General features: G+C 54.3%; 2 protein-coding genes across 4 annotated transcripts; one reads left to right on the top strand and one right to left on the bottom strand.

Annotated features, from left to right (window-relative positions):
- Window positions 1–24: 24 nt before the first annotated feature.
- Tmem143 (transmembrane protein 143) lies at window positions 25–19,815 on the top strand. Of its 2 annotated transcripts, XM_028859239.2 has the most exons (8): window positions 177–281; window positions 606–840; window positions 2,259–2,363; window positions 10,552–10,746; window positions 11,741–11,871; window positions 13,358–13,637; window positions 17,123–17,312; window positions 18,839–19,815. In XM_028859239.2, the coding sequence occupies exons 1-8, from the start codon at window positions 259–261 to the stop codon at window positions 19,003–19,005; spliced, it is 1,326 nt and encodes a 441-aa protein (XP_028715072.1). In that variant the 5' UTR covers window positions 177–258; the 3' UTR covers window positions 19,006–19,815. The 2 variants fall into 2 exon arrangements, with proteins under 2 accessions (XP_037055805.1, XP_028715072.1); XM_037199910.1 differs by lacking the exon at window positions 606–840 and having other exon boundaries at window positions 25–281.
- Window positions 19,816–20,476: 661 nt separating this feature from the next.
- Window positions 20,477–23,688, bottom strand: Emp3 (epithelial membrane protein 3). Of its 2 annotated transcripts, none has more exons than XM_028859271.2 (5): window positions 23,507–23,688; window positions 22,592–22,705; window positions 22,295–22,397; window positions 21,660–21,800; window positions 20,477–20,690 (listed from the first exon to the last, which is right to left on the bottom strand). In XM_028859271.2, the coding sequence occupies exons 2-5, from the start codon at window positions 22,667–22,669 to the stop codon at window positions 20,521–20,523; spliced, it is 492 nt and encodes a 163-aa protein (XP_028715104.1). In that variant the 5' UTR covers window positions 22,670–22,705; window positions 23,507–23,688; the 3' UTR covers window positions 20,477–20,520. The 2 variants fall into 2 exon arrangements, with proteins under 2 accessions (XP_028715104.1, XP_037055832.1); XM_037199937.1 differs by lacking the exon at window positions 23,507–23,688 and adding an exon at window positions 22,876–23,028 and having other exon boundaries at window positions 20,485–20,690.
- Between the last annotated feature and the right edge of the window lie 163 nt (window positions 23,689–23,851).

Raw genomic sequence — 23,851 nt, forward strand, 5'->3', positions numbered from 1 at the left:
CGCCGTTGGCCGGGCGCGCGCTCGAGGGCGCGACCCCGCCTCGGCCTCCGGACTCGTCCTTTGAAAGAGCGACCCGGTGAGCTTCTTCGGCGCGTGCGCATCGCCTAAACAAAGATCAGCGGCGAAGCATGCGCAGTCGCGATAAAGGCGCTTTAAAATTTTTTTTCCAAGACCCAGGCTTTGCGCATGCGTCTTATTGCTTGCTGAAGCCTCGCCTCTGGGCCCAGAACCTCTTCCTACACATGCGCAGAAGGCTCAATGACAGTCGCGTGTCGGCTAAGGTGAGGGAAGGGTGGGGAAATTGCATGGCCCAGGGAGGACGACCCACACCCGCTATTAACTTCTCCTAGTGTCTCAACACTCCCGAGAGCCACCTTGCTGTCAGAGCGCCGCAGAGACCACCTGCACCGCTACAGGCTCCCCGGGCCTGCAAAACGCCCCAAACTGCGACCTCTGACCTCAGCCTGCAACCCACCCACCTAAATGTGCAGTGTAGAAGGAAGCGGACAAAAGAGATTAGATAGGGACTGTGCCCTGACGGGCGGGGCGTGTGGAGGTGCTCCCTCCAGCTGACCTTTGACACCCCCTCATTTGCTTATGTTTAGGCTCTGGGAAAGGGGGCTGGCTATGCTGCCTGTGACCTGGTGGGGGGCCAAGGGCCGAGTGTGGTCCCTGGTGCCTGCTCTCCACGGGACTCCCCGGGCTCTGTCGTCCCTGGCGAACAGGATGGGGGTGTACCGAAAGATGTGGAACCCCACGGAGCCCCGAGACTGGGCCCAGCAGTACCGCGAGCGCTTCATTCCCTTCTCCAAGGAGCAGCTGCTCCGCCTCCTGATCCAGGTACTGCCTGCCCACCAGGGGTCCGAGAGCCTGGGGACTACAATTCCCAGCCGGCCTTGCGCTGCACCACTATGCCTGCTATTGAGGACTGCTCTGGCGCCTCCTGAGAGTTGTAGTTCCTGGTCCCTTACTTAGCATTCCTAGTGGTTGCCAGAAGAGTTGGAACGCAGGGGCAAAGCACTCCAAGATGAGATGCCTAAGGAACTCCGGACCCGGGCTTCTTCCGGGGCCGTGAACAGGCACTCTGGGCCATGAGTTTTCCCCCCTAGAAATAGATAGAACTATCACCCTCATCATTACTTTCTACGACATAATAAAACCGTACCCACAAAGCCGTAATCATAATGATCACACTTTGAATTCTTACCCTGCGGCACTGTGTTACATGTTTGTAATGTATAGAACCATCAGAACAACCCAGTAAGAAAGAGACCACCGCCGTCCCATTTTACAGGTGAGGCGAAAGCGAGTGACCCATCCGAGGCTGCAGGTAGTGAGTGACTCATGCTTGCTCTGAGTGAATGCTTTGCCTCATCCTTGACCTGTTCTAGAGTTTGAGCTCTCAGCCCACCATCACCGTCAGACCTTCCATTGTTGAAGATGATCATTCATTAATGTAACAGTTATTTATTGAACACCTGCTGTGTATGCCAAGTCCTGTGCTAGACTTTATATGCACACGTGCATATATGATCTCATTAAAATTTCCCCTGCTTGGGCTGGGAATATGGCTTAGCAGTTAAGAGAATTTGTTACTCTTGCAGAAGGCCCAAGTTCTGTTTCTAGCACCCATGTGGTAGTTTACAACTGTCCATAGATCCAGTGCCCTCTTCTGACCACAGCTGGCAGTAGGCACACACGTGTGATATCAATATCACACGTGTGTGCCTACTGATATATAGATATATATATTTTTCAAAACACACATACACAATAAATAAATAAATAAATAAATTCTCCATAGCCATCTGCTCATGAGGAAACTGAAGCTCAGGTAGGTTTGGACATTTTTCCGAATAATGGAGATCTTCATATGGTGCTCTGGAGCCAGATGGACCTATCATGACCCTCAGCCAATGGCTTCACTGAGCCTCAGTTTCCCCCTTTGAAAGACTGGAGTTCTACCTCCATCAACGCTGTCCCTTCTCTGGGGGATGATGTTCTGCCGAGAAAGAGCAGCTGCCACATGGCACACGTTCTATGAATGTGCAAAGTCATGGCAGGGCAGGGGCCCAGCCTCTGGCTCTTGAAGCCTCCTGCTTTTTCCCTGTGCTGTGCTGGAGCTGTACAATTGCCCAAATCAGTTTTTAAATAAAAAATTAAAAGCCCAGATTCCCGTTCTGTATGTGGGTTGCCATGAAAGGGTTTCTCTGAAGGAAGAGGAAGAGGCTTAACTAGGTTTTCTTTCTGGGTGCCAGGAGTTCCACTCCAGCCCAGCAGAGAGAACAGCTTTGGAGGCATTCTCAGCTCACGTGGACTTCTGTACCCTGTTTCACTACCATCGGCTCCTGGCCAGGCTGCAGGTGAGGATGGCTGTCCAGTCTTGTCATGCATGTTTGCTCTTTGTTTAGTACATAGTGACTGACACATGCTTGGAGCCTGGCTCTCCTTTAAGTTCTGAGGACAGACCAGGACAGATATAGCCATACCCTCATGGAGCTGGCATTTCAGATGGGGAGCCAGGAAGTAAAATGAATGTAAAATATGATGTCTGGTTGTGGGATCTGCAGGGAGAAGGAACTTAGGTCTGTCTGTCTTTTTCCTCCCTCTCCCTCTCCCTCTCCCTCTCCCTCTCCCTCTCCCTCTCCCTCTCCCTCTCCCTCTCCCTCTCCCTCTCCCTCTCCCTCCCTCCCTCTCTCTCTTAAAATGAGACACCATCTTACTATGTAGACCTGGCTGGCCAGAATCTATGTAGACCAGGATGTCCTTGAACTCACAGAGACCCACCCGCTTCTGCTTCCTCTGTGCTGGCATTAGAGGTGTGTGCCAGTGTGCCTGGAGGAAGTTAGCTATTTGAGCAGCTTGTTGGACTGCGCAGAATGATTGGAAGACTCGGTCTGTGTGAAGGGGAAGCTTTGGAGGGATGTGTGGTACTGAGACTAAGAGAAGTAGTGTTTCAGACCAGGGTATGGTAACAAAAATACTGTCAGCTGGGTGTTTTACACACTAGTGTTTATCCCCGGGGACATCAGGCTCTAAGAAAGCTCACAGTGTCCAGGATCTAGGGTCTGATGGGGTTGTTTCCTCATTCACACCTGAGGCTCTCAGCCTTGTCCTCACATGAGGGAGGGTTGAGTAAGAGCTCTGTAGTCTCTTATAAGGATTTTGATCTCCATGAGGGCTCTATCTTCACCACCTCAGTCTAAGCTGTTAATGCCATGTCTTGGCATGGAGGCTCTTCCGTAGACGATACGGAGCTGAGTCGTTTAGGCACAGCCATAGGTTACAATGACAGCCAAGGTCACTTGAAGTAGCTAAGGCTGCAGGTCAACCGGATGCTCACCAGGAAGGATAGCCCTAGGCTAGGGTTCCTTCCCACCAGCTGGTGAGGGGTTGAGCTTTCTTGAGATGCACGAGGTTGGGACCCCACAGACTGCTCAGTTGCCTCCACACTCGAGCCGTCCTCCTTGCCTTGATCAACAACATCAACAACATCATCAACATCAACCCTTCAGAGCTCAGGTGCACTGTGTCCCACAGCAGCCCGCTCTGCCGATGCCAGCTCCATTTGTGCAGACAAAAAGCCAGGCTCAGGGAGGACCTGGGAATGTTCAAGGTCACAGGGGTCACAAGTACAGGCTCAGTCCCAGGCCTCCTCACCTGCCGCTGTGTTCTGTCATTGGGGCACCCGTGGCTTCTAAAGGTAGAGTTTTGGGGTTTTGTTCAAAATGTTTTGCTATGTAAAATGTACTCTCCTTTCTCGCTTCCTTTGATCTGGGGTCTCACTGTGTAGCCCTGGCTGGCCTTGAACTCACAGAGCTCTGCCTGCCCGCCTGCCTCCGTCTCTGCCTCCTGAGTGCTGTCATTAAATGCATGTACCACCATGCCTGGCCCTGCCGTGTAGATTTTTAAATAATTGAGCTGCAGAATAGGATATGAGTATACCCTACTGATGGGGCAGAGGTACCTTAGGCTGGTGCTGTGCACACTCCACCACCCTGTGAGACAAAAAAGTAATAGAGGAGGGGTTTGCGCAGGGGACTAGGACCATGGTCAGTGTGAGCAGGCTCCCTCTGGTGGCCTCTTAGTAAACAGAGGGTAGAGGCATACTGAAGTCCTGTGCCCCAGCCTGTTGGACAGTCTCCAGAACGTGGGAAGTGGAGGTGTGAGGGGGACCTTGCAGGTGGAGATACTGCTGGCCTCAGCAGGATACTGCTGTCACAGCTGTGTGCCCAGATCAGCCTCAGACGTAGTTAGATCCTGGGTCTCCTCTGAACATAGTGTGTTCAGGACTGCTCTATGCTGGGACATGAGCCAACGAGAACAGCCCAGGATAGCCCAGGCCGTGGCAGGGAAGGGGCGAGTGGGCAGCATTTGGGCCCTGCTGGGATAGCCTGAAACTGCATGAGGTCAGCTCCAGGTTGCGCAAACCTAGGACTCAGGTAGGAGGCCCCAGGACGTGGTTCCACCAGACAGCCGTGGCCCTTTATTCTCCAGCAATGTGGGACTTCACTGAGCCTTCCCATCAGGCCTGTGGCTGCCCTCAGGGGGCCGAGTGTGAATGGTGGGGACAGGCAAGAAGTAGAGCCCCATGTGGGTGGAGGCGGCTGTGGTCTGTAGCTTGTGAAGCTGGCTGTGACGGCACGGAGGTGAGCATGCAGATTCTGAAATGGTGCCTCCTGCAGCTTGGCAAGACCCACTCTTGCAGCAGCTGACCTCATGTGGTTCTTAAGTTTAAACTTGCAGGGACCAAGTCTGGTAGTGCACTCCTACAACCCCAGTGGTGGGGGGTGGAGGATCATGGGTTCAAGGTCAGGCTTGGCTACATAAACCTGTTTCAAAAAACCAAGCAGGACCATGGCTCATTTTATAAGGGTGCTCCCACTGAGACTGGTAACCGTTAGAATTTGATCCCTGGAACCCACACGGTAGAAAAAGTGAACTAACTCCTTCAAGTTATCCTCTGACTTTCCCACATGTCATGGTGCACACACACACACACACACACACTCACTCATAATACTCTCATACTTAACTACACACACACACTCATTCATAATACTCATACTTAACTATACACACACACTCACTCACTCACTCACTCACTCACTCAATAATACTCTCATACTTAACTATACACACACACACTCATACTCATACTCTCATACTCAACTATACACACACACACACACACATTCATAATATTCATACTCAACTATACACACACACACACTCACTTACTCTCATACTATATTATGTATATATATGGGCTGGAGAGATGGCTCAGTGCTCTAGAGCACATGCTGCTTTTCCAGAGGACCTTTTGGTTCCTAGCGCTGCATCAGGTGACTCATAACCACCTGTAACTACAGCACCTGGGAGCCAAACCTTCCTCTGGCCTTCACAGTAAATACACATGCATAATTAAAAATAAAAAATCTTAAAAAGTTTGGTAATAAAATGAAACCTGTTCCTCAAAAGCTCCATAGCAGGTAGTGAGATGATTCAGCAGGTGAACGTTCTTGCCATGCCAGCCTGATGACCTCAGTTCCAGCCCCAGGACCCATGTAAAGGTAGAAAGAGAATCAACTCCACAATCTTGTCATGTATCCTTCCATAATATACAAGCACACCGATATTACATAAAAGCTTTGTAGGGTCTTGTATGATCCTGCTTCCCTTCCATTCCCAAGGGCAATGGAAACCTTGGCAGGGCTCTATTTATTTATTATTTATTGAGGTGTGGTCTCATTGGTAGCCCAGACTGGCCTCAAATCCACAAATGCACAACCCTCCTGCCTTAGCCTCCCAAGCACTAAAGGGCTTTTGTAAGTAATTGGCAGATCTGGGTGTGTCCATACCTCAGTTTTCACATCTGTAAGGAAGGATGACAGCGGTCCCATTTCACAGGCTGGAAATGTGCCTCTAACTTGCTTCAAGCAGAACAGAGAAAGTGCAGGATTTTTGCTCACTCTTTCCATCCTTCACTGGGATTTCACAGCAGTGTGCAGAGAATGGGCTGGCTGCAGGGCCCATGGGACTTGAGGGTGTCAGTGAGGTCTTGAGCCCATCCAGATGGGGAGGCCATGAATTGGAGAGATAGCTCAGCAGTTAAGTGTACCAGGCTTTTTCTTTTGGGCCATCAACCAGCTCCCAAATCATGTTACAGAGACTTATTAGTTTTGAATGCTTGGCCTTAGCTCAGCTCTTTTCTTGCCAGCTCTTATAGTTAACCTGTTTCTCTTCATCTGCATTTTGCCTCGGGGCTTTTTACCTTTTTTCTTTCTTTATATCTTACTTTCTTGCTGTCTTTATGTCTGGCTGGCTGGTGTCTGCCTGGCTTCTGGCCCCAGGAACTCTCCCTTACTCTCCTCCTCCTCCTCCTCCTTTTTCTCCTCGTTCTTATTTTTGAGCCTAGATTTCTCCTCCCATTTATTCTCTCTGCCTGCTGTCCCTGCCTAGCCTTTCTCTGCCTAGCTATTGGCTGCTCAGCTCTTTATTAGACCAATCGGGTGCCTTAGACAGACAGGTGAAACAGATGCAGCACATCTTTACACGGTAAACAAAGGCAGCGGAAACAAATGTAACACACCTTTACACAGTAAAAGTAATATCTCACAGCAAAAAACAAATGTAACACATCTTTGCCCAGTTAAAACAATATTCCACAACAGTTAAGAGGGCTTGTGGCGCTTACAGAGGACCTGAGTTCAGTTCTCAGCGCCCACATGGTGGTTCATGACTGGCCACAGCCCTGGTTCTAGGGTATCTGATGTGTTTTTCTGACCGGTGGGCACCATGGTACATATCCATACATGTAGGCAAAACCTTAGCCACATAAAATAAAACCAATCTTAGAAAAATCAAAGCAAACACGCAGAAACAAAGCTTGTGGTGGTCAGGCCTGCGCTGTGGTGGGGATCAGTGAACTGGAATAGTGCCGGGGCAGCAGACACACAGGAGGGGGGGGGCAGACACGTGAGGAGGCGGCAGACACGCGAGGAGGGGGGCAGACACGCGGAGGGGGGGCAGACACGCGATGAGGGGGGCAGACACACGAGGGGGGCAGACACGCGAGGAGGGGCAGACACACGAGGAGGGGGGCAGACACGCGAGGAGGGGGTGCAGACACGCGAGGAGGGGCAGACACGCGAGGAGGGGGGCAGACACGCGAGGAGGGGGGCAGACACGCAGACAGACACGCGAGGGGGGGCAGACACGCGAGGAGGGGGGGCAGACACGCGAGGAGGGGGGGCAGACACGGGGGGGGGGCAGAACGCGAGGAGGGGGGCGAGGAGGGGGGCAGACACGCGAGGGGGGGCAGACAGCGGGGGGGCAGACACGCGAGGAGGGGGTGCAGACACGCGAGGAGGGGGCAGACACGCGGGGGGCAGACACGCGAGGAGGGGGCAGACACGCGAGGAGGGGGCAGACACGCGGGGGCAGACACGCGGGGGGGGCAGACACGCGAGGGGGGGGCAGCAGAGAGGAGGGGGTGCAGACACGCGAGGGGGGGCAGCAGAGAGGACTGAGCAGGGAAGTGGGGAGAAGGGACCGTGAGGAGCATGGGGAGGAGGCCAGCAGGTCACGTGCCAGGCCTAGGTTTCTAGCCTGAGGCCACAGAGGAGAACCTGGCTGGAGGCTGCCTGAAGGGTACAGCCCTCCTCCTCCTCCTCCTCCTCCTCTCCTCCTCCTCCTCCTCCTCCTCCTCCTCCTCGAAGGCTGCAGCTTCAGTCCCAGCTGGACAATCTGTCCAGGTCATTCTGGGCATCTGTGGATGTGCTCTATAGCTAACTTTGCTTGAGCCCTGCCCGAGGCCTCCCTATCTGGATGGGCTCAAGACCTCACTGACACCCTCAAGTCCCATGGGCCCTGCAGCCAGCCCATTCTCTGCACACTGCTGTGAAATCCCAGTGAAGGATGGAAAGAGTGAGCAAAAATCCTGCACTTTCTCTGTTCTGCTTGAAGCAAGTTAGAGGCACATTTCCAGCCTGTGAAATGGGACCGCTGTCATCCTTCCTCACAGATGTGAAAACTGAGGTATGGACACACCCAGCATCTCCCTGCTCACTGGCATTAGAAGTCTAAATACTTCCTCTATCAGTCTTTGCTCAAGCTGTTCCATATGGAACGCCTTCCACTGTTTTGGGGTACCTGCTCAGAGATTGTTCTGATACCCTGAGACCTTGTGTCCCTCAATAGTGGGCTGGGTTCCATTTCCCTCCAAGGCAAGTCACACTGTCTGGGACAAATTACACATCACGCTGGGACCAGATAGGCTGGCAGCTGGGATTCTCCCTGTTCTTCCCCCACCTCCAAGAGCACTGGGGGTGGTTGTCAGTACAGGACATGTGGGGGGCCAGGGCAGATTTGAGGGGGCTCCTAAGGTCCTAAAAAGATTCACATTTCATTCCAAATTCAGTGGAAATCCGTGGGGCATGCCTCTGTGTTAGTTTTAAGTGGGGAGAGTCAACAGGTGAAGCCCCAAGGTGACCCTTCAGGAGGGAGTGGAGGGGGTCAGGAGAGATGGGGGTTCAGCATGTGAGATCAGGAATTGAATATGGGGTGATGATAGGAACCTGCAGATGAATTATCCTGGGAGGGGAGGGCTGAGGGGACTGAGAGCGACAGGCTGGTATGACCGAAGGACACTAGAACCAGAGGGGACATCTTGGGGAGTATATTGGAGAGGAAATGAAGAGTGGCTATTTTGATGGAATGTTGGGGCTGCAGTGATTTGAAGCACAGGTGTGACACACTGATGTGAGATCCTGATGGGGTGTTAGTACTAGCGAGTGCACAGACTCTGATGTACACACAGATCCTACACAACGGTCTAGAGGCAGAGTCCTGTGGGGCCCTGGGACAAACAATTCCTTCCATGTTGCTGTCCCCTGCCCCTTGAAATGGCTGCCCATGAAATGGCAGCGTTTCATCCCCTGTGATCTGCTGGGCCTGTCTGTTTGACTTTCTCCTTTTAATGTTTTTGCCATCCTGGGACCCAGGATGCTGAGCCACACCCTCAAACCCTCAACAGAGGATTCTAGGCAAGTACTCTACTACTGAACTTCATCAGGAGCCCCATTCATTAATTCTTTCGTTTATTTGTTCATTCATTTTTGAGACAGGACATTGCTAAGTTGCCCAAGCTGGGAGCTTTCACTGTTCTTGCTTCAGTCTCTCTCTCTCTCTCTCTCTCTCTCTCTCTCTCTTGGTTTTTCGAGACAGGGTTTCTCTGTGTAGTTTTGGTGCCTGTCCTGGATCTCACTCTGTAGACCAGGCTGGCCTCGAACTCACAGAGATCTGCCTGCCTATGCCTCCCAAGTGCTGGGATTAAAGGAGTGTGTTGCCACCGCCAGGCTTGCTTCGGTCTCTTTAGAAGATGGGAAGACAGGCCTTGGCACCAGGTCCAGAGCTATATATATATACATACATATACATATATACATATATATGTGTGTGTATATATATATATACATCTTCTTATACAGGGAGGTTAGTCAGGTACAGCCTCAGGAGGGGATACAGGGGAGACCTGAGGGAAGATTTGCTTTTCTCACTATCCTGGAGGCAGGTGTCGTACCACATTGTACTGGACCACACGAGGCAGACCCAGGATGGTGGGAGCTCTGTTAGGGTTCCTGAGACAGGCAAGGAAGAAGCAGAAGCTTGGGTCTGCCCAGGATGAGACCTGCAGGCTTGGAGCTGTGGGCTGGATATGGTCTGGTCCCTGTGGGGAGGGGCTGGAGGCATGTAGGCAGCTTTTGACTGGTCACTGCAGCTCAGACACACTCCTGCCTGGGCCTTTGCTGCTCCTGGGAGGGCCATGCCTTCCACAGTCTGAAAGGTTTTGTTCGGACTGGGTCTTACTATAGCCCAGGCTTACTCCTGTTTCAGTCTCCTGAGAGCTAGGATAATAACAGTGTATGCCACCATGCCCAGTGACAACGTCTCCTGGCCCTCTTCTTCGAGGATTCTCTAGCCCACTGCCCCATCTGCAGATTTTAAAGCACTCGTAGCAGGTAGGGATTGAGGCTTGCACAACAAGCAGGAGTTGGCGTTCAGAGGGGTGGTTGTCACCTCCATTCAGTCCCTGCATGGACCTGTCGCCTAGTGGCCTGGCCTTGGCTGCTGGGAGGTTAGTCTCTACCAGGCAGTCTGGCCTCCTGCAGCTGCTTTGGAGGAGAGACCACCTACTCAGGGCAGACCTCAGAAGGAAGCTGGAGATGTGGCTGAGTTTATCTGCACAATGCTTTGTTGTTTTTCATTTTGAAACAGAGCCTCACTATGTTGCCCTGGCTAACCTGGAACTCTTTATGTAGCCCAGGCTGGGCTTTAACTCACAGAGATCCACTTGACTCTGCCTCCCGAGTGCTGGGATTACAGATGTGTGCTGCCACATCCAGCTGCATAGTGTTTTAAGGTGTGTGTGGCAGGTAACACAGGGGCTTGGAGGAGAGTATAGAACACCAAGCTCTGGACTTCCCCAGGCCCCAGGGGCCCACATTCCTGCGTTGTGACCTCCCTGGTTTTCCTATCGTTTCTCCTCAGGCCTTGTATGACCCTATCAACCCTGACAGGGAGACCCTGGACCAGCCGTCCCTTACTGACCCCCAGCGTCTGTCCAGCGAGAAGGACGTGCTCCAGGCTCTGAAGCCCCTGCTGGCCCAGGCCAACTTCTCCGCACTCTCTGAAGATGCCCTGGCCTACGCGCTCGTCGTCCATCACCCTCAGGACGAGGTCCAGGTACCTGTCCCCAGAGGAGTCATTTTGCTTACCTCGGGGAAGCACTCCCCTTCCCCAGCCACTTGGGTGCCCTCTGTCAGGCAAGGGACTCAGATGAGGGTCTCAGGGCCAGGTGCAGTGCTGCTACCCAGCAGGATTCTATAGGCAACGATATGAAACTCATTCCACGGGCTGGAGAGGTGGCTTGATGGTTGAGAACACTTGTTGCTCTTGCAGAGGACCCAGGGTCTGTTCCTAGCACCCACATAGTCACTGATAGTTGTCTGTGATTCCAGTTCCAGGAGATCCAGTGCCCTTTTCTGGCTTTTACAGGTGGGCACCAGGCATGTCTGCGGTGCACTTACATACGTGAAGACTAAACACCGATACATATAGAATAAAAGTAAATCTAAAAAAATCCAAAGGCTGGCTGTGGTGGCGCACACCTTTAATCCCAGGATTCAGGAGGCAGAGGCAGGTGGATCTCTGAGTGCCAGAGTCCAGTCTGGTCTACATGTAGTGAATTCCAGGCCGGTCAGGACTACATAGCTAGACCCTGTCTCTAAAAAAACCCACCAAAAAAATAATAATAACCAAAAGACCTCTTTATTTTCCCTTCCATAAAGTCAACAAAACTGAAGAAATACTAAAATATTCCAGTTCCATGTTTTAGTGAACTTTAAGATGGATATTTTAGACATCGTCTGTCATATTTTAGGATGTGATCTGCCAGTGGTGGGAAGGCGTGGTTACGTGGCACTGTCTTGTCTTTGTGGTTGCTTCATAAATGAGACTCTTCAAACCAGTGCTGCCTTAGATTCTAGGACGTCTCCTGTGTGCAGGCCCAACCTGTGCAATGTACAACATGAACAACCGTGCCTGACTCCCTCCCTACACACTGTATGATCAGCCACACAAGGCAGGGTCCATTCCTGGGTAGGAGGTGTATTCTGGCACGGTGCCCTTAACACCCGGCTTATGCTCAGCTACCTCTGCTTCCTTTCCCCCTTGGCAGGTGACAATAAATTTGGATCAGTATATCTACATGCAGTTCTGGGCCCTGGGCCAGAGAGTGGGGCAGATGCCACACATGTCCAGTGTGGGCTCCAAGCGTGGCTTCTTCAGAAGGTTGCCCCCTGCGGAGAGGTGAGGAGGCCCTGTTCCCTGTTGCAGTAAAGGGGAGCAAGGCTTGAGCTGAGAAGGGACTGACAGGTCAGTGTCTGGCTTTGGTGTCTTTGGCCCCAGGGAGAAGTCCAGAAATAGGAGGTACAAATTGTCAAAATGCAGTCTTTTCTCCCCAAGAGAAAGTGAGAACGACTGTTTCTAGAGGAAGAGAAGGGGAGGGTCAGTCATCCCCATTTTCCAGATGAGGAAAACTGAGAATTACAGAGAGGAGGGCCCATCCTGAAGAAGTGGCACAGCCAGCTGACAGGTCCAGTACAGGAATATATAATTAACCAATCCCATGGTTGAACATGTGACTTACTTCCAATTCTTTGTGATTAAGTAGCTTGCTTGCTTCTTCTTCTTCTTCCTCCTCCTCCTCCTCCTTTTTTCCAGACAGGGTGTCTCTGTGTAGCTTTGGTCCCTGTCCTCAATCTCACTCTGTAGACCAGGCTGGCCTTGAACTCAGAGATCTGCTTGGCTCTGCTGGTGCTGGGATTAAAGGCGTGCACCACCATGCCTGGCTATTAAGTAGCTATCTAAAAGGCTATGCAGCTGGAGATGTGGAGTTTTAGGTTGTGTATGCCTGAGTTCTTTAAAGGAACAGAGGTTGGAGAGATGGCTCAGAGGTTAAGAGCACTGGCTGTTCTTCCAGAGGTCCTGAGTTCAATTCTCAGTGACCATGTGGTGGCTCATAACCACCTGTAATGACATCTGATGCCCTCTTCTGGCCTACAAGGATACATGCAGACAGAACACTGTAAAATAAATGTTAAAAAAATAAAATAAAATAAAAAACAACCTTCCTGTAAAAAAATAAAATAAATAAAGGAACAGAGGTGTGTGTGTGTGTGTGTGTGTGTGTGTGTGTGTGTGTGTGTGTGTGTTTGTGTATAATTTATTAGACTGGCTTTCAGGCTGTGGTCAGGGTAGTCCAATCATGGCTGCCTCATGATGGAAAGGGTTAGAATGCAGTAATTGTTCAGTCCTGGAGGTTTCTAGAGAGCTGCTGGTTGGAACGATGCCCCAGCAGGAGGATAAACTTGCCTGTGAGAGTTGGGGCAAGCAGGCAAAAAGCAAAAGCGTCCTTCTTCCTATCCATGTACTTGTTTGTTTAGAGACATGGTCTCCCTTAGGTTGCTTGGACTGGCCTAGAACTTCCTGTGTAGACCAGGCTGGCCTCAGACTCTAAGATCCACCTGCCTCTGCCTCCCGAGTGCTGGAATCAATGGCGTGTGCCCCAGGCCTTTTATGTGGGCTGTCACTAGAAGGTGGTTGCGAAGTTTTAGGGATGGATCTGCTCACTTCAGCAATCCAGTCAAGCACTCCCTCACAGGAGGGCTCGACATCTTGGGTTTCAGTTGATTCCAGACGTGGTCAGGGGGACAACCAAGAGTGGCCATTACAGGGAAGGGCTCTGGCCTCCCTCTCCTCCCACGGCACTCACACCCTCCTTTCTGGCCCTCAGGAGATATTTCAAGCGCGTGGTGTTGGCCGCCCGGACGAAACGGGGGCACCTGGTTCTGAAGAGCTTTAAGGACACCCCGCTGGAGGGCTTAGAGCAGCTGCTGCCCGAGCTGAAGGTGCGCACGCCCATGATGCGGCGCGCCCTGATCAACCTGATGTTGGTGGTCTCGGGAGTCGTGTTCTTCGTCAATGTGGGCATGGTGGTACTGTCTGACCTCAAGATGGCCACCTCCCTGCTGCTGCTGCTCTTTGCCATCTTCATGGGCCTCAAGGCCTCCAAGGTAAGCACCCTGGGGTCCCTGCTGCTTCGACTGCCCAGCCAGGCCCCCTGGACTTCGCTATTCCACGTGCTGTTGCTGGAACATTATGCTCTTACGTCCTCCTTACTTCATTTATCAGCACCCTTCACCCCAGACAGGGCTCTCTCCCAGTGCCTCAGTTTCTCTCTTCATCAGCACAGTCGAGTCCTAGTGAACACAGGCATTTGAAGAGCATAACCAAGGCTATGGACCGTGGAGCCTGACTGACTGGATGCAGTACGAGTACTGTTCTCCAGCTGGGTGGTCCGAAGTAGATGCTTGGCTTCCATCTGCCCCAGCTCCAGTCCTGCAAAGAGAATGGTGACCGGACCTGATGTAGAGGGGTGGACAGGGGTTAAATGAGTCGGCGTGGACCTGGCCACAGGAAGTACCATGTGAGGTCACTGTGGAGGTGATTGTGCTTACAGTGCGACTCCTTGTTCCCTGAGTTTCCTTCCTGGAGGGCCACTGGGATCACTAAGAGAGCCAGCTCCAGCCCCAGAAGACAGGCTTGGAAACTCAGGGCCTGGGCCAGGAAGTTGTGTATTTAATAAGCTTCCTCTCTGAGCTGCAGCATGAGTTCAGGGCCTCCTCAGGTAGGCGTTGCTCAGCAGCTGGGATTCAGGGTCAAGAGGGCAGGTGGGGCTGACAGCCAACTTGTGTTCTCCGTGCCATTGTGTGCCCTGTTGGCCGAGATGGATGGGAGCGTTGGCCTTTCTCAGTTCTGGGGTTGCACCACCTCAGGAGTGCGGCTTGCCATGAGCTATGTGTCCCTAGCATTAGTTCTCAAGCTGCTTCCAGCAGTTTTGACGGGCTCTCTCTCAGGGAGACCTGTGATAAATCCACACTGGCCACAAGGGCACTGGATACGCAGGGCCAGCACTGGGGGTAGGAGAGGAGTGTGCCACAGGGTTTTAAACAAGGCCCAGCGTGGCCAGGGTAGCCCATGCCCATACATCCTTCTGGGCTTTCCCTCCGGGTAGAGGGAACCACAGGTTAAAAGTAGGGAGGAGCTGCTGGGCCACAAGCACAGTAGAGGGCGAGACTGCAAGCCAGGGGTCCAGTGTCCTGGGGAGGGACACCGGCAAGGTGAGCCTCCTCGCACTCCTCAGTGGTCCTGCGGGGCTGCAGAGCCTTATGGGAGTGGAGGGTTCTCTGGCTACCCATTTATTCCTGTTCCAGCTGGGGCCCCAGCCCTGGCCTCCCACCTGAACCCCCGGCCATCCATATCCCTTCTGTGCTTCAGTGTCCCTGGGTACCACAGGCCCCTCTTTTTTTTGAGACAGGGTTTCTCTGTGTAGTTTTGGTGCCTGTCCTGAATCTCACTCTGTAGATCAGGCTGGCCTCGAACTCACAGAGATCTGCCTGCCTCTGCCTCCCGAGTGCTGGGATTAAAGGCGTGTGCCACCACTACCCAAGCCCACAGGCCTCTTTTCTGGTCCTTTCCCATCTCTGCCTGTGTGGAACCAGATGCTGTCTGCCCTGGCTTCTCAGCGCCTGTCTTGGAGCAGGATGCAGACCCTTTTCCCGCTGAGGAGTTCCTCCATCTTGAGTCTCTGGCCAGCTGGGCCTGAAGCAGTCAGTGGTTCTCACTGGCTGCTACAGCCAGCATCTCCCATATCTGCTGTTAGTGGGGGCATGGCCATGATGTCTGCCTTGTTCCCAGCCTCCAGGTGGCCCCTGCAGCCCATTCCCAACTCCACCCAAGGCAGGTCCTCTCTTCTCACGGTCTGGTGGCTTTCCTGTTCAGCTTACCTTGTGGTTGGTTGCAGTCTTCACCACCGTTATATCGCCTCTACCCGCAGTTTCTGCTCTTGGTGTGTTTGTGACCCTGGTCTCTCCTGCTTCCCCAAACTCCACATTTGTGTGTGCTACCCCCTCTGACTGAATGTATTCTCTCTCACTGGGCTGACCACCCCTACGCATTCCTTATCCCTTGCCCAGAGGCCATCAGCTCCCTGATGCCTTCCTGGATCACTTAGTCTGGGATGGGTCTCTGGAACCCTACCGTATGTCTGCCTTCTCTGCGCAGAGCAGGACAGGAGCAACCTGGAGGCTGTGGAGACGTGTAGGCCCCTCCTAGGGGCTGAAGGCCTGTGGACACAGGTGGACAGGTGGAGTGGCATGGTTGTAGGAGCCTGGGGATGCATCCACTCTCTCTGCACAGCCTTGAGGATGGGGCGGTGCTTTCTAAGACCGGGGGTGTTGCTCATTTGAAGACCCACGGTCTGAGGGGCAGGGCTACGTGGGCACAGCAGTATATACTGTGTGGGCTGCACTAGGTTCGGAGCTTCCGATTCTGAGCCAGGGAAACTATGAGCAGGGGATGGGGACATGAAGCCAGGGAGGAGGCGGGGAGCAGGATGGGTCAGGGACAGACAGGCTGGCTCGGAGGGATGAGGATGGCGACACATAGAAGGCAGGGTTACCTGAGTGGGGAGCGGGCGATTTGGGAGTGTTTGCAGGCCAGTGCGGCGTGCTCCTTTAGACATGAGACTCTGCACTCCAGTCTTGGCAGGTGAAGACAGGAGACCCAACTCTTCCGTGCATGATGGTCCTTAGCACAGGACTCCTGTCTCTATGGCAACTGGCTCCAAGGCCGGGATAGAATTCATAGTGTGGGCTCTTCAGCAGGCCCAGCCACACAGCCATGTTGGGAGCGCCCAGCTGTGTCAGTTCAGGCTGACTTCTTGGCCCAGGTGGACATGGCCGCCGGTCCTTACGGTGTCAGTGTGCTGCCTTCCTGGGCCCTGCAGCACCAGCCTTGTGGTGCAACGGAGCTGCTGCAGGCCGCTCGGTCCGGGCCGGAAGCTGGGAGGCGATGGCGGAGGCCACACACAGGCACAGCTGCCTTGAGCTCATCCTTCCTGGCTAAAGTGGATTTGCAGTGTGGGAGAGGGTCAGGCTGCACCCGGTGCCCTTTCCTGAGGTTGTCTTTTCTTTTTTTTTTCTTTTTTTTTTTTGTGGGGGGGGGTTCAAGACAGCGTTTCTCTGTGTAGCTTTGCGCCTTTCCTGGAACTCACTCTGTAGACCAGGCTGGCCTCGAACTCACAGAGATCCGCCTGCCTCTGCCTCCTGAGTGCTGAAGTTTTCTTTATAGCGTAGTAGCTTAAACTGTTCCTTTTCAGTTATGGAAAGGTTCAAATAGATGAATTCTTACGTCACCAACACCTGGTGTTCTGATTGCATCACAACGCCCCAGGCTCTCTGTCCGGGGCCACTATGAAACTAATCTTAGACACGTCACTGGGAGTGTGGAAGGATACTTGACAAGGATGCACTGGCACTGGAATTTCCTAGGCTGAGACTCATGTTTCAAACCTTGGCACAAACTCATTAACATATCGCCAGATAACAAAGCAGTGGGCCGCTGACAGGGGGTGCACTTTGGCCTCAGCCACACCCAGACTTTCAGGGCGCTCTGGTTTGGAGGCCCTGACCTCTGACCTGAGCCTGCGTCCCCACAGGTGTTTGGCCAGCACAGAAGTGCCCAGGCGCTGGAGCTGGCACACATGCTCTACTACCGCAGCACATCCAACAACTCGGAGCTGCTCAGCGCCCTGGCCCTGCGCGCCCAGGAGGAGCATATCAAGGAGGCCCTGCTGGCGCACAGCTTCCTGGGCCGCCGGCCAGGGGGCGCCCACGGCCCCCCTGAAGGTAAGCCTTCCCTGTCGCCTAGTCCTTACTGCTGTCCTCATGTCACTGCTGTCCTCACTGCTGTCCCCATGTCCCTGCTGTCCTCATGTCACTGCTGTCCTCATGTCACTGCTGTCCTCATGTCGGCGCTGTCCTCACTGCTGTCCCGATGTCACTGCTGTCCTCATGTCAGTGCTGTCCTCATGTCACTGCTGTCCTCATGTCACTGCTGTCCCCATGTCACTGCTGTCCTCACTGCTGTCCTCATGTCACTGCTGTCCTCACTGCTGTCCTCATGTCACTGCTGTCCTCACTGCTGTCCTCATGTCACTGCTGTCCTCACTGCTGTCCTCATGTCACTGCTGTCCTCATGTCAGTGCTGTCCCCATGTCACTGCTGTCCTCATGTCACTGCTGTCCTCACTGCTGTCCTCATGTCACTGCTGTCCTCATGTCAGTGCTGTCCCATGTCATGCTGTCCTCCTGCTGTCCCAGTCACTGCTGTCCCCATGTCATGCTGTCCTCATTCACTGCTGTCCCCACTGCTGTCCCATGTCACTGCTGTCCCTGTCAGCTGTCCTCACCTGCTGTCCCCATGTCACTGCTGTCCCATGTCACTGCTGTCCCCATGTCACTGCTGTCCCCAGGTCCTCCCTGCTGTCCCCAGTCCTCCCCTGTCCCCATGTCACTGCTGTCCCCCCTCCCTCCCCAGGTCCTCCTGCTGTCCCCAGTCCTCCCCCCTGCTGTCCCCAGTCCTCCCTGCTGTCCCCAGGTCCTCCCTGCTGTCCCCGTCCCCCTGCTGTCCCCAGGTCCTCCCTGCTGTCCCCAGTCCTCCCTGCTGTCCCCAGGTCCTCCTGCTGTCCCCAGGTCCTCCCTGCTGTCCCCAGGTCCTCCCTGCTGTCCCCAGGTCCTCCCTGCTGTCCCCAGGTCCTCCCTGCTGTCCCCAGGTCCTCCCTGCTGTCCCCAGGTCCTCCCTGCTGTCCCCAGTGTCCTCCCTGCTGTCCCCAGGTCCTCCCTGCTGTCCCCAGGTCCTCCCTGCTGTCCCCCAGGTCCTCCCTGCTGTCCCCAGGTCCTCCCTGCTGTCCCCAGGTCCTCCCTGCTGTCCCCAGGTCCTCCCTGCTGTCCCCCAGGTCCTCCCTGCTGTCCTCCAGGTCCTCCCTGCTGTCCCCCAGGTCCTCCCTGCTGTCCCCAGGTCCTCCCTGCTGTCCCCCAGGTCCTCCCTGCTGTCCCCAGGTCCTCCCTGCTGTCCCCAGGTCCTCCCTGCTGTCTCCAGGTCCTCCCTGCTGTCCTCCAGGTCCTCCCTGCTGTCCTCCAGGTCCTCCCTGCTGTCCCCAGGTCCTCCCTGCTGTCCCCAGGTCCTCCCTGCTGTCCCCAGGTCCTCCCTGCTGTCCCCAGGTCCTCCCTGCTGTCCCCAGGTCCTCCCTGCTGTTCCCAGGCCAACCCTGCTGCTTGTTCCCCATGTCAACCCTGCTTTCCCTGGGCCTTCCATGTTGTCCTTCAGGCCCAGGTCTCCTCTAACTTCAGCTTGAACATAATCTCTCCCCACAGAGACCTCCAAGTGGCTACAGTCTGAAGTGGAGAGCTGGCTTCTAGCCCAGTCTGGCTGTGATGTGGCCTTCAATGGACCTCGGGCCCTGGCCCACCTGCAAGCCCTGACTCCCAGCTTCGGGTTGTTCCCACCACCCGAGTTGCCAGAACTTGACCCCCTGGTCTAGGTACTCCAGGAGCCCCGCAGGCTGCCGCACCGGGTGGTAGCTACCCCTCACCCTGATGACCACTTAGGACCAGGCCAGCACTGGCAGCGTGCCAAGCTCTGCCTCCTCCACAGCAAGGTGTCAATCGTGGCCACTGTATCTCCTACCTGGACTCTTGGTTGTTGACAGGCTATTATTTCTGCTAGACCATTAATTTTGCAATGCTTAAGAGTAGCCAATCGGGGCCGCTGGCAGTTGCTAAGCAGCCTCCTGAGGCCAGCCAATCGAAGCCGTTTATTTCAGCTTGTGTTTTATTTCTCAGCCCTGCTGCTGACGAGGACCTCACCGCGGCCGGGTGGAGGGGCGGGGCTTGGGGAGGTTGAACACAGCTGCCCAGAGACCCGCCCGGCTGTGAAAGCTGGGCCTGGAGGCCACGCTTGATCATCTGTTCAGCCTGCACGGGAGCTGCCTGCCGCATGCACCTGGGCGGGGCCCACCGCAGCCTGCAAGCCGTTTGGTTCTGGCCCACTCAGGGTAACAGACACTGGGCACTTCACGCAGGGGCAGCAGCCAATCAGAACTCCTGGAGGAACTGCCATGAATCCATGGGAGAAGAGCCATCTGTTTTGCCGCTGATCTGCTCTGGTTGAAGGCACCGGAACTTCCTGCCCCAAAGAAGCCGGTGGGCATGCAGCATTCCACCCCAAGATCACTCCTGCTCAGGCCCCAGCAGGCTCCCGGGCCTCTCTGCCTTGCTGCAGAAACCACCTTGGCTTGTGCAATATTTATCACTTTACCTCCTTCCAAAGGAATAAATAATGTTTAATAAATCTGGTTAGTGTGGCTGCAGGTGGAGGGGTTTGGTCAGAATCCTGGAAAGAGGGTGTGGCTGGGTCCCGGATGGGAATCTTAGAAGCACTGATGCCTAAGGGAAGCTTTGATTGCAAGAGTCCAGGACTCAGATAGCAGGACCGGGCAGGAGTGCAGATTGTCCAAGTGCACAGATGGTGTGTGCAGCACGCCATCGGGAGGGGTGAGTGGGATGGGAGCAGGTGCCCTGCCTGGAAATCGGGAAAGCCAGCTGGTGCCCACTGCCTGGGAAGTCCGGGAAAGCCAGCGTGCCCACTGCCTGAGTAGAGGGTGTGTTATATTGGCTGTAGCGGTGGCCTGTGTTGCTGTGGGAAGAGTTAGGCTCTAGAAAGGAGGGCAGAACAGTTTGCAATAGGAAACAGCTCTTTCAGTGGTTGAGTCAGAGAGAAGGTATGGAAGAGATCATGCAAGGCAGCTTGGGTCCCCGAGAGCAAGGAGAGGAGACCGAGACCGAGTTCTAATGAGGTCTTCAGGGAGGAATGGATGCAGCCTGATCTATCTTAGCTAAAATCCCCTGGGCAGCTGGCTCCAGCCAGTGTCCCAGGGCGGAGAGCCTGGGAGTTGAGCTCTGGATGAGGCTGGAGGCGACGGGTGTTGTTAAGGAAGGAGGAAGGGAGCCACGTTAGGCTCGTGGCTAGATGGATTTATTTTCTGGGGACACAGCCTTCATTCACGCTTCCGCAGGTGGATGTAGATGATGCCACTGACCAGGGCGAGTGGGAAAGCCACCCAGGCCAGGGCGAAGCAGTAACCGAAGCTACCGCCAGGTGGGTGCCTCTTCAGGATCTCCTCAGCATGGAGAGCGTAGATCAGTGCCCCAGAGAACACAGCTGCACCTGCAGGACCGGACAGCAGTGTGAGGCTGGGTGTGCAGGGAGGCTGCACTGCCTGGGTCCTCAGCAGAACCCCAGCCACCACAGGCACCAACTGCTGCACAGTGGCGTTGGGCACCTTGTTTTACTGCTGGTCCCCAACTGATCATCTGTGAAATAGGCCATGGCAGCTATCCATCCATGGAATTTTTTAGTTTTTTTATGAGCCAAATATGCAAACATGAGTAAGTAACACGGTGTGTGTGTGTGTGTGTGTGTGTCTGTGTGTGTGTGTCTGTGTGTGTGTGTCTGTGTGTGTGTGTTTCTCTGGGAACCCAGGAAGGATGTTTCCAAAACCACCATGATCAACTCAGCCCTTTGCACCTAAAGCCAAAAAAAAAAAAAAAAAAAAGAGTTGTGTGTTCAGATCTCATTGACCTTTTTGTCCTCCAAACCCTTTAAGCCTCAAATTATTTGACCTTAAAAAAAAGTGGAACATGACTTGATGGCCCACACCTACACTCTGAGCAACTCAGGAGGTAGAGGCAAGAGAATAGATAGCTCAAGGCTAGCCAGGGCGATTTAGTGAGACCCTTTTTCAAATAAAAAATAAGAGGTGGGGGAAGCACATGCCTTGAATCCATCAGTGTGGAGCTGGGCTCATGCCTCAGAGATAGCCTGTCTAGCATGGCAGAAGCCCTGTGTTATATCTCCAATACCCAGCAAAGAAAAAGTAAACTCCCTGAATAGGTCCATGTACAAGAAACAGCAGTTGGCTGATATGATTCAGAATATTCCTTTTGTGGTATCTCTTAGCTGCCTCCATTCTTGGAACCCAAATCATTTATGAAAACCTACTTCTCAGGCACTGGCTCAGTAAGGTCCCAAGACCACCACAGAACCTCTGAGAACTCCCAAGTCCACAGAGGCTGTCCTTGGGGGAAGGCCTAGCGTGGTGTACTCCTGTTCCCCTGATCTTGGGGAAGTGCTTACTGGTGCAAAGCTGGCAGAGGCCGGTGGCGTAGAAAAGCCCTCCTCTTCGCATGGTGTAGAGCTGGAACATGAAGAGGATGAAGGACAGGCAGCAGAGGATGAGAGAGAGCACCATGAGCACCTGCACTGCCTTCAGCCAGCCTGTAGGGGGAGACACAGGGGAGGTCACAGCCTGCCCGCCCCGCCCCCTCGGCCCCACTTGCTGATCTCTGCCCACTCCGGGCTCAGCCAGGCAAGCTTCATGGGTGTATGTGTTACCATGCGAACACCTTCCTGATGAGTTCCATCCTCACCCTCACATGCTGTCACTTAGAATTTTGGAAGGAGGCAACTCCTTCTCTTTAGAACTCTGGCCCTTCCTTACTCTGCCCAGCTTCAATGAATGGCTCCCCCACGCATAACACTAGCTCTATTTCCTTACAGCTTTGGAAAGCCTTATCTTCTCAGAATTTAGGGGGCTTTCTCCCCATTCCTTAAGCCTGTAGCACGTGGCCACCACCCTTTCTGGATCCATCAGAACAGAGGCAGTGGCCTTCCCTTTTAGACAGGCTGCCTATGCCAGCCCCAGATGCTCAGAGCCTAGGCTTGGTTCCCAACCCGGCCCTGGCCTTCTGTGCCCTCAGAGAGACACTCACCGTTCTCACTGACATTACTGCAGGCCCATGTCTGGGTGGTGGTGTTCCAAGTGCAGTCATACCACAGGTTCAGGGACTCCTTCTCTGGGAGAGTCCACCAGGACTGGGAAGGACAGAGACCAGCGAGGGTGAAGAGAGCGTCAGGGAGGGTGGGCATGGGGGCACCTAGGAGGTGTGGACCCATGGGCCAAAAGGGTGGGCGGGGCGAGGGGAGAGGACTGGCCCAGGAGTAGAAGTGGGGGGCGCAGGCTTAAGAGCTGGGCTGTAGCTGGGGTTCACTGTGAGCTGGAAGCTTACCTTGTCCAAAGTGGCCACAAAAAGCAGGATGAGAATGAGGATGTGAAGGGCAGAGACCACTAACAGGAGGAGGGACATGGCCGCCAGATGCCAGGCTCAGAGCAGGGGACAAACCTGCAGAGGGTGGCAAGAGGGCAGGGTCTGGCTCCAGATCTGCGGGAGGAGGGCTTGGGAAGGCCCCTGGGTGTGGGGGAGAAGGGGAGTAGGCTGAGCAGTCCTCCCTGGGGAGTAGAAGGGTGAGCCCAGGGCTCCTGGGCTCTCGAGCGGCCTAGAGGATGTCCTACCTGGACTCTGGGAGACAGATGCACAGGGCTGACAATATATTGGCGCATCTGCAGTGCCTTGTCCCTGGGCTATGTGGGCCACCGTGTGAAAGTTTACACTGATACCCCTTCTAATCCATCAGGAGAGCAGGAACCTGCCCCTGGACAGGCATCCTTGACTCACTCACTCTCTCCTCATGGGTGAGTCATGGGTGACTCATCCCCCTCCCTCCAGCACCAGAGAAACTCCAGCCTGTGGCTGAGCCTCTCCGGTCCTCACCCCACCCTACTGCAGACCCAAGGCTCTGGACACTTGGGGAAGTGGGGGGGTCTGAGTGGCGAGACCACCTCCTACCACCCTTCAGAGTCCAGGGAACTCAGCCCTGGGAGCCCTCCTGCACCCCTGAATCTCAGGAGAGTGGAAAGAGCCCATGGAGAGGCTACAGGACTTTTCCCGTGGTGCTCTGTTGGGACCACAAGTACTGTAGATGGTCCTACTGCTCCCCACCACAAAGGCCGAGAGACCACTTCTTCAATTCCCAGTGTCCTCAGGAGCTGAGTGGAGGGTTTCCTCCTGCCTAGGGTGCCCCTCCCACGGTGCCATGCTGCCTAGTAAATAAGGTCCTGTCTGAATAACGGATTGAAAACTTACCGAGAGCCGCTGAAGAAGTCGGAGTTGGAGTCTGTCCTCGTTTGGGCCTCTTGCCCCGCCCTTCTGCTCCCTCCTTCCACTCGGAGGCCCCCGCCTCCCACAGCCTCCCTCACGCCTCCCTCCACCCCTTACTACTCACCCCTCTCCTTCCCCCTCCCTTTCTCCCCCTCTTCTGGTGGTTTCTGCTTCTCCTAACTCTCAATATATACCAACCCTTTTATATCCACTTTGGCCTCGCCCAGCTGAGCTCTGCAGCCGGGGAGGGCACAAGAACTTGGTTCCTTATTTCTCTGCCCACCCAGTCATACAGTGGGCATGTTCTGGGACCTCCTTTTGGGGCTCAGA

This window comes from Peromyscus leucopus, chromosome 1 (genome assembly GCF_004664715.2).
Source record: "Peromyscus leucopus breed LL Stock chromosome 1, UCI_PerLeu_2.1, whole genome shotgun sequence".
Lineage (NCBI taxonomy): Eukaryota > Metazoa > Chordata > Mammalia > Rodentia > Cricetidae > Peromyscus > Peromyscus leucopus.